General features: G+C 45.4%; 1 protein-coding gene and 1 pseudogene across 1 annotated transcript; both read right to left on the reverse strand.

Annotated features, from left to right (window-relative positions):
• Positions 1–234: 234 nt before the first annotated feature.
• STX4 (syntaxin 4) lies at positions 235–8,115 on the reverse strand. Its single transcript, XM_036741085.1, has 11 exons — positions 7,582–8,115; positions 7,268–7,369; positions 6,979–7,078; positions 6,713–6,787; positions 6,539–6,609; positions 5,302–5,410; positions 5,007–5,083; positions 4,517–4,654; positions 1,193–1,303; positions 995–1,095; positions 235–714 (listed from the first exon to the last, which is right to left on the reverse strand). The coding sequence occupies exons 1-10, from the start codon at positions 7,609–7,611 to the stop codon at positions 1,015–1,017; spliced, it is 894 nt and encodes a 297-aa protein (XP_036596980.1). The 5' UTR covers positions 7,612–8,115; the 3' UTR covers positions 235–714; positions 995–1,014.
• LOC118833705 lies at positions 2,052–4,499 on the reverse strand (annotated as a pseudogene).
• Positions 8,116–14,428: the final 6,313 nt, after the last annotated feature.

Below are 14,428 nucleotides of genomic sequence, written 5' to 3' on the forward strand. Positions count from 1 at the left end.
CTGGGGAAGGTCACCATGACCAAATCAGGCTGACCTCTGGTTATATCTATATCTGGTTATATTTATACCTATATATCTGGTATATATCAGGGGGAAAATACCTGAAGTCTGGTCTGAATACTGGCTTGTGAGTGAAAGAAAAGGTTAAAAAAAAAGGGGCACTGACATACTGGAAAAGTGTCATTTGGGTTCTAAAGAATCCAGGGGATTACAAAAATCAGACACATACAGACATAATACACTGTTTTAACTTTATTTTTTACAAAATTTCCCAGATGATCCTAGGACCCAGAAATCCATTTAAGCTGGAGCTGAGGCCCAGCAAGGGTCAAGCACTGCTCCTGCCCTCACTCTGAGGCTTCCCCACCCCATTTAACCACCTGGTAGTCACCCTGAAGGGGGGGAGTCGAGGGATAGAAAGGGCTGGAATAGAATTCTAGGGATGGGGGAGTGAAGCTCAGGTGAATGAAGGGGAAAATAAAATGAGGGTACAGAGGGCAGGAGACCTCTGGAGGGTAGAACCAGGGATAAAATGGGCTCCAGGTGCCACCCATCTTCCTCCCACTCCACTTCTCCCCTCCAAGGGAAAACATCTGCCTCCTTTGCCAGCTGGGCCTCCTAACTGTGCTCTTGGGGGGTATAAAGAAGGAGGCAGTGCTGTTGACCTCTTTCTTAGGCTCCATGAATCCCCCAAAGCCAGGTCTCCCCCCTCACCTGTAAGGGAAAGGAGGGAGAGGAGGGTCAGATGGAGAAAGTGGGGGGTGGGGATGGGGAAATTCCAGGGTTCTGGGAATTGGAGGAGTAAGGAGAGCAGGGGATGTTAAGCAAGGGACTCCAAGAAAAAAAAGACTTGGATTTTGGGTAAATGGCTGTTTCAGAGTAGAAGTCCTGGAATAGGATTCCTGGGCTTCAAAAGGGGTAAGTCCAGGAGCTTTGGGGGAAAAGAAGAGGGAAGGGACAGTACACCAGTTCTCAAGTATGTAAGGCTGCTCACCTCAGTTGATGAAGGTCCTATTAGGTTCCTACGCTGAGACCAATGATTAAAGCAAGGATGAGGACGGCAATGACGACACAGATAACAATCCCCACCTTTTTCTGCAGGAGAGGAAAGAGAGCTTAGAGCATGGCCTGGGGCCAGCAGGTACAGGAGGAGGCGATTCTTGGTGGTTCCGGTAGCAGTGTCTTCCCTCACCTTCCTGGCCTTCTTCTGACTCTCCAATGCAGATTTGACATGCTCCTGACCTCGCTCCACAAAGTCTGCTGAACTGAGGATGTTCTTCTCAATCCTGTCAATCATCTCCCCCTAGGGAGGGAAGAGGAAGGACAGAGTTTAAGAAGGAGCCAGGGCTGAGGAGAAGAGATCAAAGCAGACTGAGATAAAGTCCAGTCTCCTAACTCTGGCATTCAAGTCTTCCACATTCAGGGCCTAAATCACTTTATCTCCTACGCACAACTAGATTGATGACCTCAGAGTCCTCTGGATGTTCAAACTGTTTTCCCCTTATCCCCTACTACCATCTCCAAATCTACATCCTATTCATTCTTTTCAATTCAGCCTCAATGCCACCTTTTTCATGAAGTCTTCCCTGATTTTGCCCTCCCCCAAGCCAGAAGTCACAGATTTAGAGCTGGAAGAGATGTGAGAGTCTAACAGCCTCTTTTTAGAGGAAACTGAGGTCTAGACAAGTTGTCACTCACTAGTCACAAGTAGTTGCAGAATCAGAATATGAACCAGGTCATATGACTGTAAATGAAGGGATCTTTCCATTCATTACACAACAATTCTGTTCCTCCTAGAAGGACCACTCAAATGCTGAATATCATTGTGTGCATTTGACGCTGTTGGCCATCTCCTCTTTGGGCTTCTGGCACACTGCATCGGCAGGGTTCTACCTCTCCACCGTCTTGCTATTATACTTCCATCTTCTAAGTGGAGATGTCTTCATTAAGGTTTTATTTTCAGCTGTCTTCCCTTTTCTCTTTATACTCTTTTGATTGGTGATCTCAATCATTCCCTCTACATGAATGATTCCCAAATCTATATTTATTTATTTTTTTCCAGTCAGAATTTTATTTGGAAACATCACCGTGAGCCCTGGCCCCATGCTACACAGCACCACTGGAAACACATGTTCAACATGTTCCCAAATCATACTATTCTTACTACTACCAGGACGCTACAGCAATCTTGAATTTCAAATTATCACATCCAAGGAATTCTCAGCACTTGACATTTAACCCCACAGTGCAATAATCTACCTATATTTAAGATTAATATATAGCATGGGAAATTGAAAATTCTTGCTCCATAAACGTTATGAACATGTCAAATCTTTATAAATAAACATCCAGTGAAGAGAAAAATGACAATCTAATTCATCTTTATACACAGAGTACTAACGGCAAATGGGTAGGGAGATTGCACGGCTGCCTGGCCGATCCCAGGAGGCCTCAGCCCCAGCCGGGCCCAGTTCAGGCACCATCCAATCCAGTGCGGTGCGACACAGACAGAAGAGTCACTAAGACATTGCGCATTTACAAGACCAACTACCGACGGGACAACTGCACCAGGTGTCAGGCCATTCGTTCCGGAGCGAATTGGGAGGTATGGGGTGGTTCAAGACGGGTCTTTACATCATACTCTGTGGCTGAAGGGGTCAGTGGGGGGAGTGGGAGATGGGGCACTGGGAAGAATGGGAAAAGAAGGTCTACTTTGTAGAGAGAATGAGGGCCACAATCAGGCCGTATAGCCCAAGCACCTCAGCAAAGATCAGAATCAGGATCATCCCCACGAACAGTCGGGGCTGCTGCGCTGTCCCCCGAATACCAGCATCACCTACAATGCCAATGGCAAAGCCAGCTGCCAGCCCGCTCAGGCCCACGCTGAGGCCTGCTCCCAGCTGAAGAAAGCTCTTGAACAGTGTGATTGTTGGTGTCAGAGAGTTGGCAATGAGAACAGCCACCACCAGACCATAGATAGTGATGATACCAGCCATGACGACAGGAATGATTGACTTCATGATCAGCTCAGGTCACATGACTGACATGGCTGCAATACCAGTGCCACTTTTTGCTGTGCCATAAGCCGCACCAAAAGCGCTGAAGATCATGGCGGACGAGGCGCCCATGACGCCAAAGAAGGACGCGTATGTGGGACTCTCGGACATGTCTGCGAGGGGTCGGTAGGCAGGAAGGAGAGCGGGGCGCGGGGAGAGAGGCAAGGGCACGGGGCCAGGTAGCGGGTAAAGGACTGCAGGGCGGGTAGGCAAGGTGGCACGCCGTGAACTCGGGAGACCCAAATCTATATTTATATCTCCAATCTCTCCTTACAGTTCCAGTTCCACTGGCTGCACTTTCTCTTTGGGGACCTCAAATTCAATATATCTAAAACTGAACAGATTTTCCCCAATAGACCTGTCCTAGCTGATAACCTTGAAGTTTTCTCTATTGCTTCACCCATCCAATCAACTGCCAAGTTCTTTCCACTAAACTCCAAAATATCTCTTGCATCCGTCCATTCCTTCTTCACTCCTATGGTCACAACACTAGCTACTGGTCCTCATCTCTTCACTCCTAAACTATGGTCATCACTCCTGACAGGGTCTTCCTGCCTCTAATTTAACCTCCAATCTAAATCTTCCTGATGCACCACTACATTCACACTACTGTTCTACTCACAAAAACCTTCAATGGCTCCCATCCACTGCCTACATAGTAAATTACAAAAGTCTTGACTCTAGTATCCAAGGCACTTCATCTAGATTCAATCAACTACACCAGCCCTATCTCATACTATTTCATCTCACTTATTCTACATTCCAGATCAACATCTCTACCCCCATTCCAGTCTGGCCCTCTCACCTGTCTCCTCAACTTCCTTCACCCCATCTTCTATTCTTAGATTCTCTTCCTTTCCTCCAATCTCCAATTACTGGAGACCCTTCACTTCCTTTTAGGTCCAACTTGATGGTGCCTCCTCCAAAAAGCCTTCCTTAATGTCATACCTCCCTAACCACTCCCCCACTCCCATGAAAGTGACGTCTCCCTACTCATATTTCTCAGAGTACTTTGTCCAATCATTTCCTTTGTATATATCCCACTTTCTATCTTAATGTAGTTGTTTGTGTACACGTCCTTCTGCCCATAGATTGTATGCTCTGTGAGAGCAGCGTATTTTTTCAGATTCATTTTTGTATCTACAGCACTCAGCTTCGTGCCTCCCACTTAGTTGGTCCTTAATGTTTGTCGAATTTGTAAGTCCGTAAGGGGGGTAGGGAGTGAAACGAACACCTCCCCATCCCCCTAGGGTACCATGCACATACTTAGCACATAGCTTAATAAATTAGGTGGGTGGGGAATGAGTCTAGAAGGACCCTTAAAGATGGGTAGATGGGGAGGGAGAAAAGAATCTAGGTGACAGGGCTCTGAATAAAGGCAAAGCTATAAGGAGGTGAGGCCATGGCAAAGTGGAATCTTAGCTCTACTGAGGGCTAGCAGGGAACTGGTAGTTTCCCACCTGCATCTCCACTTCAGTGGCCAGAAAGGTGAAGATTTCATGAAGTTCCCGGATGCTTCGTTCAAGCTGTTGGATTTCCCCATGTCGGGTGGAGATTTCATTTAATGCCTGCCGCGTCATTTGTGTGTCCTTCAGGATCTAGGTCAGAGAAGAATGGAGGCGAGCATATAAATATCACCCCATCCCCCAAAGTGCTCCATCAGTACGGTGATATCCTTAGAGCTCTAGAGGTGCAGTGAAACAGAAGACATGGACATACAGACACTACCTTGGCTGCCCATACTCTAACCCATGATGTCCTGTGAATGAGTGGATTAAAACAAGGGAGAAGGTAAAACCAGGGAGGAAGGAGGAAGACTGAAGCAGGGCATGAAGTGCTAACCCACCTCTTTAACCTCAGAGAACTAAAGTGCTATTTCATACCAGTTTTCCTTCAGTAGGAGAAGAGAATACCAACAGACCCTACCCAGAAGAAATCTGACAGACTCACATTGGACACAAACACTTCACTTTGTCCACTTTCCAGCATCTGCTCCAGCTCTTCTTCTGACACCATTCCAGCATTGGCTGGGAAGGGGAGTGGGGGAGGGGGGAAAGATCATGCCCTTACTTAAATGCTCAGCATTCTGACTGACCATTTTAGATCCAAGGCTTGCTGTATTGTTCCCATTTAAACCCGGGCTGCCCCCAACTCTGCCCTTTTACTTCCAAGGATGCCGCTCCTTCCACAGCTCAGTGTCCCCTCACCCTTTCCACCTGCCCTCCCCCCACTCCCCAGTGCTCACTGATCTTTAGCTGCCTCTGGATCCGTTCTACGTTCTTTTCCCGATATTCTGACTGCATCGCATTACATTTGTTGATGAGCTCAACAAATTGTTGGGATAAGATTCCATGCTGTGGGTAGAAGGGTATAGGGAGAGCAGAGGATGGAATGTCAGTCAAGGAAGGCCTAGTCGGGAATCAGAAGACTGATGTCTGTGCTCTCATCACACTGCTCTCATCACTGCCCTCCACATGAGCCAGCTCACTTCATACCTGGTCTGTCACAACCATTTTCTAAAGAGCACCTCTGCTTTCAGTCTCTCCCTTTCCCACCAACGCACCTCACATAAGCAGATTAATCCTTCCCAAAAATCCAGCTATCATCATTTGATTCCACAGCTCAAGAACCTTCTTCAATGACTGCTTTCAAGCTAAAGTTCAAGAGTTCAAGATAAAGTAAAAAATCCTCGGGCTAGAACTTAAAGCCTTCGATGATCTGGGCCCAACCTACTTTTTTCAGCTTTATCTTCTAATGATTCCCAGAACTAGCCTTCCACTTCTGACAGAGTGTTTAACTTAACTGTCCCCTGAACAAGGCAGGGGTATTCCTGACAGCACATTTACAAACTTTGTTCCCCCAACTAGTTTGTCATCCTACACCCCTCTCTTGTCTAGGTCGTATCCACAGCTTTCATGGTCCAACTCAAGTCCCCCTCTCTGATCAACACAGCCAGCAAAGAGGTCTTTACAGCATTTAATCACTTAGACATTCAGCATATCTACAGCCCAGTGTTGTTCTAGGTTTGACACATCATCTAAAACTGCAAGCAGCCCCAGGACAAGGCATTAAAAATCCTGCCCCCCCCCCACCCCCCCTTACACCCCTTCCCCAGAGCTTGGCCTTCAGGAAACATTTAATGAAAGGCCAAAATTCGGCAGAGAACAATTTACACAATAACCACAAGTTAGAGGCAACCAATTTTGTCTCTGAACTCTGATCAATGCAAAGACCCACCAAGAAGCGATTTACACAACTTCTGAGAGATGATGGATTCGAGGTGCAGAATGAGACTTTCTTTTAAACATGAGCAACGTAAGAATTGGTTTTCCTTGACTATGCATATGTGTTACAAGGATTTTGTTTTTCTTTGTTCTCCCTCCCCCAATAGGAGGGAGGTGGGAGAAAAAAACGTATTTTTGTTAATTGAAAAAAATTAATTTAAAAAATTAATGCTAGGGTTCTGGAAAGGACCGACGCACCTGGGTCTTTCTCATCCTTATGTTGACAGAATTACAGTTTTCATCTGCTTCCTCCTTCTGGGGATCAATGGCTGTTAAAGGACAAAGGAGGGACAGGGCAATGGGCTTAGGGGACCTGCCTCTAGCCTCAGGTTTCTTCCCAGAACCCTGGCAGAATAGCCAACCGGCACTTACCCTTCAGCTGAGTCCGAATCTCCTTCCCCAATTGTTTTATCTCTTCTCTGAGATTTTGGAGATCTTGCTTCATGCCTGAATTGGAGGCAAGGGTAGGAATCGGAGAAAAGCATGATTTCAAGACAGCTCCAGTAACAGGGGTCCAGGAGGCTGCGCGGACTCTCCGTGCACCTGGGAGAGCCCTCCCACTAGTGCAGGTGGGGTACTACAAAGCCCATAATCCCTAAGGGACGGGGAGTGAGCATGCGCCCTCGGCCCTCACTCACTCTCCTCGGGAAGAGGCGTGGCGAGGATCGTGATTTGCTGCTTCTCCAATTCCTTGACTTTGTTCTCCAGTCTCCCCATGGTTTGTCGGATGCCCCGGACCTGGGAAAGAGGGAGCGGTACGAGAAGCAACGGGGACCCCCTCCCCACGCTAGGTTCCAGGCTTCGTGCTTCCTCTTCTTCCCTCCCTCCTCCAAACCCAGGCATTCCAACCTCCCTGAGAGTCCTCCGGGAAGCCGCTCCACCCCGTGCAGCACATCGCACCTCCTGGTGCCCCCTCCCCATCTTTACCTTCTGGAAGAATTCCTCATCGGGGTTCCCCAACTTGGCGGTGCCCGGATGCACGACCAGGGCCACTCGCTCTTTCCCCTCATCATCAGAGCTGTCATCCCCCTATAAGGTCCGGAGTCACTGATGGGACCCCCGCCCAGCCCCCTCACCCAACGTCTACACCCTCTCATCCTCTTGTGGGGCGTCCTCCCCCTGCAGATGCCAAAAGTCAGGTGCCCTGGGACCCCCATGGTACGGACGCCGCTCGGATGCCGCCCAGTGCTTTTCCCACCGGCATCCCGGCGTCAGGTCGCTGGCTCCCACTTCAGTCTTACCTGTCTCAGCTCGTGGGTCCGGTCCCGCATGCTGACCCGGGTTTTCCCCACGCCACCCCCCCGCACCTGGTGGGGGTCTCACGGATTGGCCCAAACCTCAAGGCCTCTGAACTTCCCAAAATAAAACACTGACCCCCTCCACCACCCCCCTCTTCCCCAACCCACCCCCGGGACCCCCTCCAAGTCCCCAGTGCCCCAGGCTCCGCCCCCCTCCACTTCCTATAGCCAATGGGAAGAATCCGGCCACTGGGACCCCTCAACGTTCCACAGGTTGTAATTCCCTCCTACTCCTCCCAATCCTACAACTCCAGCCCCTCCCCCTCCGGCGAGGATTCTGCACATGCGTACAGAGACAATTCTCTACTCTCCCTTAGGGAAGACGGAAACGGGAAGCTGCAACTGCAACTTGAACGGAAGTGAGGCTGCCAGGACTCCAGGATGCTTCGCCCCTACCGGAAGCTAGGCGGAAGGGGCTCACCACCGGACGTGAAGTTCCAAGACGGGGGAGGGAAGACGATAAATACACGTCATCCGAACGTCACCCGCCAGTCCTCGCCTTGCTCACATCACCCCATGGCCCCCACCCTCGCCACCTTAAGTGACCTAATCCGGCCCCTCCCCAACATCTCCTCCTTCCCTTAAAAATCTCACGTCACATGATCTGCATAACCTTCCTTGACCTCCTCACTCCTTTTAAATCATCCCTGTTATCCGAGATTCGGGGAGCTCGACTAGATTTAGATGGTCTTTCTGAAGATAGGGTGTCTCCCCCCGCAACCCCCGACAACTTAATGGATTAGCCCAGACCTCTAGGAGGCCAACCTTCTAATTCTGGAAATCAGCCACACGTGACCTTCACCTCCCACCCCTTTACTCTTCCCCCCTCCCTTCCGCCCCGCCCCCGAGCTCTCTGCCTTCTCCTGCTGGAGAAGCCCAGGAAAGTGGGAGGTTCCCCCCGCCGCCCCCGCACGTACCCCACCTGGAGTCCTGGAGTTGTCCGGCCCATATCCTGCAGCTCAGGGCCACGTCCTTCCCAGCCCCCATTTGTGATAGACTGTGACCCTGATAACTGCCCCCAGGTCCAAAACCCTTGGGAAACCACTTACATTGCTGTGCGGAAACTAGCAGAGGGTTTTCTACCTCAGAATGCCCTACCGAGAGGCATAAAGGACGTAAAGATTCCCTATGTGTATTTTTTCTTAAATAGTATCTGACTTGGTAGCATAATAAAATGCAGCCTTGAAAGCTGTCCTTCATCCTTCTAGCCCCCTTTCTGGCACCCCTTGAGGCTAATGTCTTCCATTTGAGATTACCTTCAATTTGTGCTGCATATATCTGGTTCCTAGGTAGTTGTTTGTATGTTTGTCTCCCCTACTAGATTATGAGGTAGTGGAGGGCAGAGGGTTTCTGTGCTTTTCTTCATACCCCTAGTGCCTTGGCACAGTACTTGGAACATAGTAAGCTCTTAATAAGTTATTCTTGACTAGATATCTCCCCAAATTATTCATAGGTTTAGAGCTGGACAGGGGCTAGACCTGCAATTTCTTTGGTAGAGCTATTTAAAAACTCAACTAGGTAAAAAAAAAAAAAGTTGTATCAGTAATCAAATCTGCAACAGTGGTATCATCTTAAAATAACTGTGGCCAATCTCCACTGTGGACCTGAAAGTCTGGTTGGAGGCAAACAAACTACGTGATGTGTGAATTCATATTGTTTATTTCCTTAAAGCTAGCAGATACATACACAAATGGAGCCAGATGAAATCTGACTGCCTGAACGGAAGAATGAGGTTTAAATACATTTTTAGAACAGTAGCAACTCAGCATGTTATTGTTACTCAATTTTATGATCTCCATGTATGTTTAACCATGATACAAGAAAGGATTTTTCTAAACTGAATAGGTAGTAAATACAATAAGATAAGAGAGTTGACAAGGGTTAATTGAAACTACAGCCCAGCGTTTCTGTGTTTAATTTACCATTAACATTGCCGTAACATAGTATATGCCCATAAAAGAAGAAGTCACATTATTAAAGATAGTGTCTTGGGTTAAAGGGTCTCATCCTTAACAGAGGATGAGATGGAAAGAGGAAAGAATGCTCTTAAGCCAGCTGGATCTGGCCTTGTTGTGACATAGCCAGAGGTAATCTCTGGGTTTACTCAGAGAACAAAGAGATCTTTAGGTTCAGATTCTTCTTCTGGTTAATCAGTTCTGGCTCTTCTTCTGGTTGATTATTAGCTCAGGCTCTGGCCCTTATTGAAGTTACCAAATTGATATTAAATGATTATCACCACTAAAGTTCTCAACTAATCTTGTATCAGATATATCCATATATTCCTGAAGACAATATCAGCAAAGGGCAAGTGCTGTGACAATTTCTATTAAGGTGGAAAGGATTTGAGTTTGGGCTGGCAAACAACAGTTAGCTTATTGGGTCCGTTAGTATTGTTGTTGTCCATCCTACCAAAGACCAGAATAACATCATGATGTCAGGTCAAAGTACAGTATGTCCCACTGTGGCTGATCTGACCAACAGGAGCTCTACAAGGTTTACCACAGATCAGGCACAATTCCTTTAAACATTTGGAATGGAAATGTCTCTAAATTTCCTCATCTCATGTTTCTTTTGAGCTACCGCAATTCTTTGCTCATAGAGCATAGCATGGTCATTGATACAGGTACATCATGTTGGACCGTCCTGTACCAATGTCTCCTGTGTCTTACAATCAGTACTAAAGTTCTACAGAGAGATCTTGGTAGTGTCCTTGTAGCACTTCTTCTGAACTACATGTGAGTGCTTGCCTTGTGTGAGTTCTCCATAAAATAGTCTTTTTGGCAAATGTACATTTGGCATTTGAACAATACGACCAGCCCATCAGAGTTGCATTCTGCAACGGAGTTTGAGTGCTTGGCCATTCAGCTTGAGAAAGGACCTCAGTATCTGGTATCCTATCTTGCCAGGCGATCTTCAGGATCTTCTAAGACAATTCAGATGGAAGTGATTCAGTTTCTTGGCATGGTACTGATAGACTGTTCATCTATGTGTCCATCCAAGATAAGTATACTGCCAAGATAAGTGAACATATCCACGACATTCAAAATGTCTCCATGTGCTGTAACCAATGGTTCCGTGCATGAATGGTATGGTGCTTGCTAGTGGAGAGCCTCTGTTTTCTTAGTGTTAATTGTCAGGCCAAAATTAGCACAAGAGGCAAAGAATTGATCCATACTGGCTTGCATCTCAGTTCAGAGGTTGCCTGGAGTGCACAATCACCTGCAAACCAAAAGTCTCACATCAGCTCTCCCTCAACTTTGGTCTTGGCTTATAGCCTTTTCAACTTTAATAACAACTTCAGGGAAATAGCAGACTTTGATGCCATTTTTCGTCCTTGCTGAAGGCATCTGACAACATCAAGGAAAATGTTATGCTAAAAAGCATGGGAGCAAGCACACAGCCCCATTTCATTCCATCGATGACTGAAAAACTGTGACAGGATCATCCATTTTCCAGAACCTGTGCAAGCATGCCATCATGAAACTGGTATACAATACTAATTAATCTCAACATGATCTTCCATAAGCCCTCATGGCTGACGGTATCAAAGGCCTTGGTCAGATTGATGAACATTGTATACAGACCTCTGTTCTGCTCCTGGTATTTCTCCCAGAGCTGTTGGGCAGCAAACACCGCATCAACTGTTCCTCAACTCTTTCTGAAGGCGTACTGGCTCTTGGGTAGATGACCATCCCCCAGACAAATGATCAGCCTATGAAGGAGGACTCTGGCAAGAATCTTGCCAGCAATGACTAAGAGAGAGACCCCCTTGTGATTGTCACAGGACAACCTATATAGAGATGGACTATGGGGGCATCTTTGATCTCTTGGAGGATAACCTCCTTTTGCCATATGACCTAGAAGATTTCAATCAGCTTTTGCATGAGCAGTGGACCCCCTGCCTTGTAGATCGCTGCTGGAATGGAATCAGCATCAGCCACTTTGCCACACAAGAGGAGCCTAATGACATTCAAAACCTCTTTTTCAGTTAGAAGTTTAGATATGGTTAATGGCTTCAGCATTGATGTCTGTTGAGAACAGTGTGGAAGTGGTCGACCCATCTCTCCAGGATCATGTCCTTATCACTGATCAGTGTGGCTCCATCAGCACTGAGTAATTGAGATGCACCAAAGGTCTTTGGCCCATATATATCCTTAAAGGAATTGTAGAAGTGCTTTGAGTTGTTACTATTAGTATAAAACTGAATTTCATCAGCCTTCTTACTGAGCCAAGAATTCTGTATCTTTCTAAGCTTTACTTATACTTTATTTTTGATGGAATTAAAAACTGCCTTCTTAGAGCCAGATGAACTGCCCTGTTGGTAAACCCGTGGAGTTCTCATTTTTCATTTAGTAGTCTCTGAATTTCCCCATCATTTTCATCAAACCAATCCTGATGTTTGCAAATGTTCTGATCTAGAGGAGCAAATGTGGTGCTGTTCACCAAATCTCTGAAAGCTGCTCATTCCTTTTCTGCTCCATTGTTGCCAATCATGAATAGGGATAGAGACTAAACCTGTGATTTCATTGCTACTGGAAATTCCCTGGTGAGGGGAACTCCCACTACCAATTCCAGTAGGCACCTTCACTGTAGTAGAGAGTTGACTAGACTACTGAGAGATTAAGTGATTTTCCCAGAGTCCCAAAGCCAGTATGTGTCACAGGTAAGATTTAAACCTAAGTCTTCCTGGTTGGAAAGAACAGCTCTCTATCCACAAAACACTGCTATCTCTCTCACACAGATTTAGAGCTGGAAGGAACTCCAAAGATGACCTAGGCTAACCCTCTTATTTTACAGTTGAGAAAGAAAACTTTCAAGTGACTTTTCCCAAAGTCATATAGCTAGGAAGTAACTAAACCAGAATTCAGACACATATCTTTTGATTGCAGGTAGCAACACACCACACTGAAAAGAAAGTGTATTAACCAGACACATACACACACACACACATATATATATGTATGTATGTGTGTATATATGCATGTGTGTACATATGTATATGCCAGGCAGTGCTTAGGCCAGATGACATTTGGGGAATTGCATAGTACTCTGAGTCCACCCCAAGTGCTCAGTGCTTCAGAAGATGATCTCTTTAATACCAATATTCTTGGGGTTGTGCAACGTGTCTGTGAACCATGGAACACCACAATCTCAGAATCAACATTGCAGATGACTTAAAGGGGAAATGGGCATGTAAGTGGATTGTAGTATGTTACCATAAACAATATATGTTTTAAAAAAACACCAGGGTTAAGACTAACCAAATGTCCCCTATCTTGTATGCCATCTGTCCCAGTGTTTACTCTCATTTTCCTGTTATTAAAAAGGAAGCAACAGTAGCAACATACCTAGCAGTGAGACTTCACAGAATTATTTCAAAACATCTGTTGTAATAATGGTTGATTAGAGGAACCCACAATTATCATTATTAGCAATAATGATCATAGAGAATACTGAGTATTAATGGAGAAAACCAAGCTGATTTAAACTACTATAAATTTATATTATGTAACCTCAATTGGGCATTCACTGCTACTCAGCTTTACCTCTATCAACTCCCACAATAGCTGTATGAAAACCACTTCTTCTCTCCAGATCCCCGCTTAGCATATGACTACTAGAGGAGCTGAATCATATCAATCTTGAAATTCTTAGTATAAAAGAAACTAGAGAAATATATAAATGGAAGATAAGCCCTAGTACACCTTGAAGAGGCAAAGAAAGGAGTTGGTCTTATAGCATAGCCAAAGGCAGTAGCATTGTTATTGTTCAGGCAGGTCTGACTCTTGGTGACCCCATTTGGGATTTTCTTGGCAAAGATACTGGCATGGTTTGCCATTTCCTTTTCCGGCTCATTTTACAGATAAGGAAACTGAGACAAATAGAGTTAAGTGACAAGTTAGTAAGTGTCTGAGGCTAGATTTGAACTCAGGAAGATGATTCTTTCTAACTTCAGTCTCAGCATTCTATTCACTTTGCCACCTAGCTGCACCCCCGCCCCATCCAAGGAATGTCATTTCATGGGACATCTGGTCATCTGGTATTGCAGTACTGATAAGTGCTTGCAGAAAGACCACCATGACAATAATTGTAACTTTGGGGCAAATGTTGATTGTTGAGGATGAAGAGGTAGGTAAAGAAATTCTACAAAGACCTTGATAAGGCCCTCAAAGTAAAGCAGCATATATTCTGGTACTTACTAACTTCAATAAAAGTGAAAAAAAAAGTAAAGACAGTGAAATGTATATGAGAAAGCATATTTCAAGAAAAAGGGATGAGAGAAGCCAAAAACTTGTAAATTTTATAGAAACTTCATGCCTGTATACCACAAACATTTACTTCAAGAAAAGACATAGTAAGGTTCTGCACATGGTGAGCAACAAATAACATTGCAAAAAATGAAACGGATTTTATGTTAATGGATAGAAAAATATGTTAGTGGTATAAAGTTATTTTGAATCAGTTATTTGTATACAATCAGTCATGTTAAACAAAGATAAAAATTATTAAAAAGCAAAGAGTATAATAATGAAAAAAGTATGACATCCTATTTAAACAACTTAATCCTAGATTAGTTAAACAAATAATCAACAATGAAAAGTGGGAAATGGGGATACAAAATGAGATTAAGTATAATGAAAATTTCTTTTATACAGAAGACTAATGACTGTGACTATTGTCACAACAAGAAAACCAAGAGTCCAGAAAATGCTTAATTTAGCAAGCATTTTACTTACTTGCCAAGTTGAAGGAGATGGGGGCCAAAGGTAACTTCTTCATTTGCCGAAGG

Source organism: Trichosurus vulpecula, chromosome 1 (assembly GCF_011100635.1).
Source record: "Trichosurus vulpecula isolate mTriVul1 chromosome 1, mTriVul1.pri, whole genome shotgun sequence".
Classification (NCBI taxonomy): domain Eukaryota; kingdom Metazoa; phylum Chordata; class Mammalia; order Diprotodontia; family Phalangeridae; genus Trichosurus; species Trichosurus vulpecula.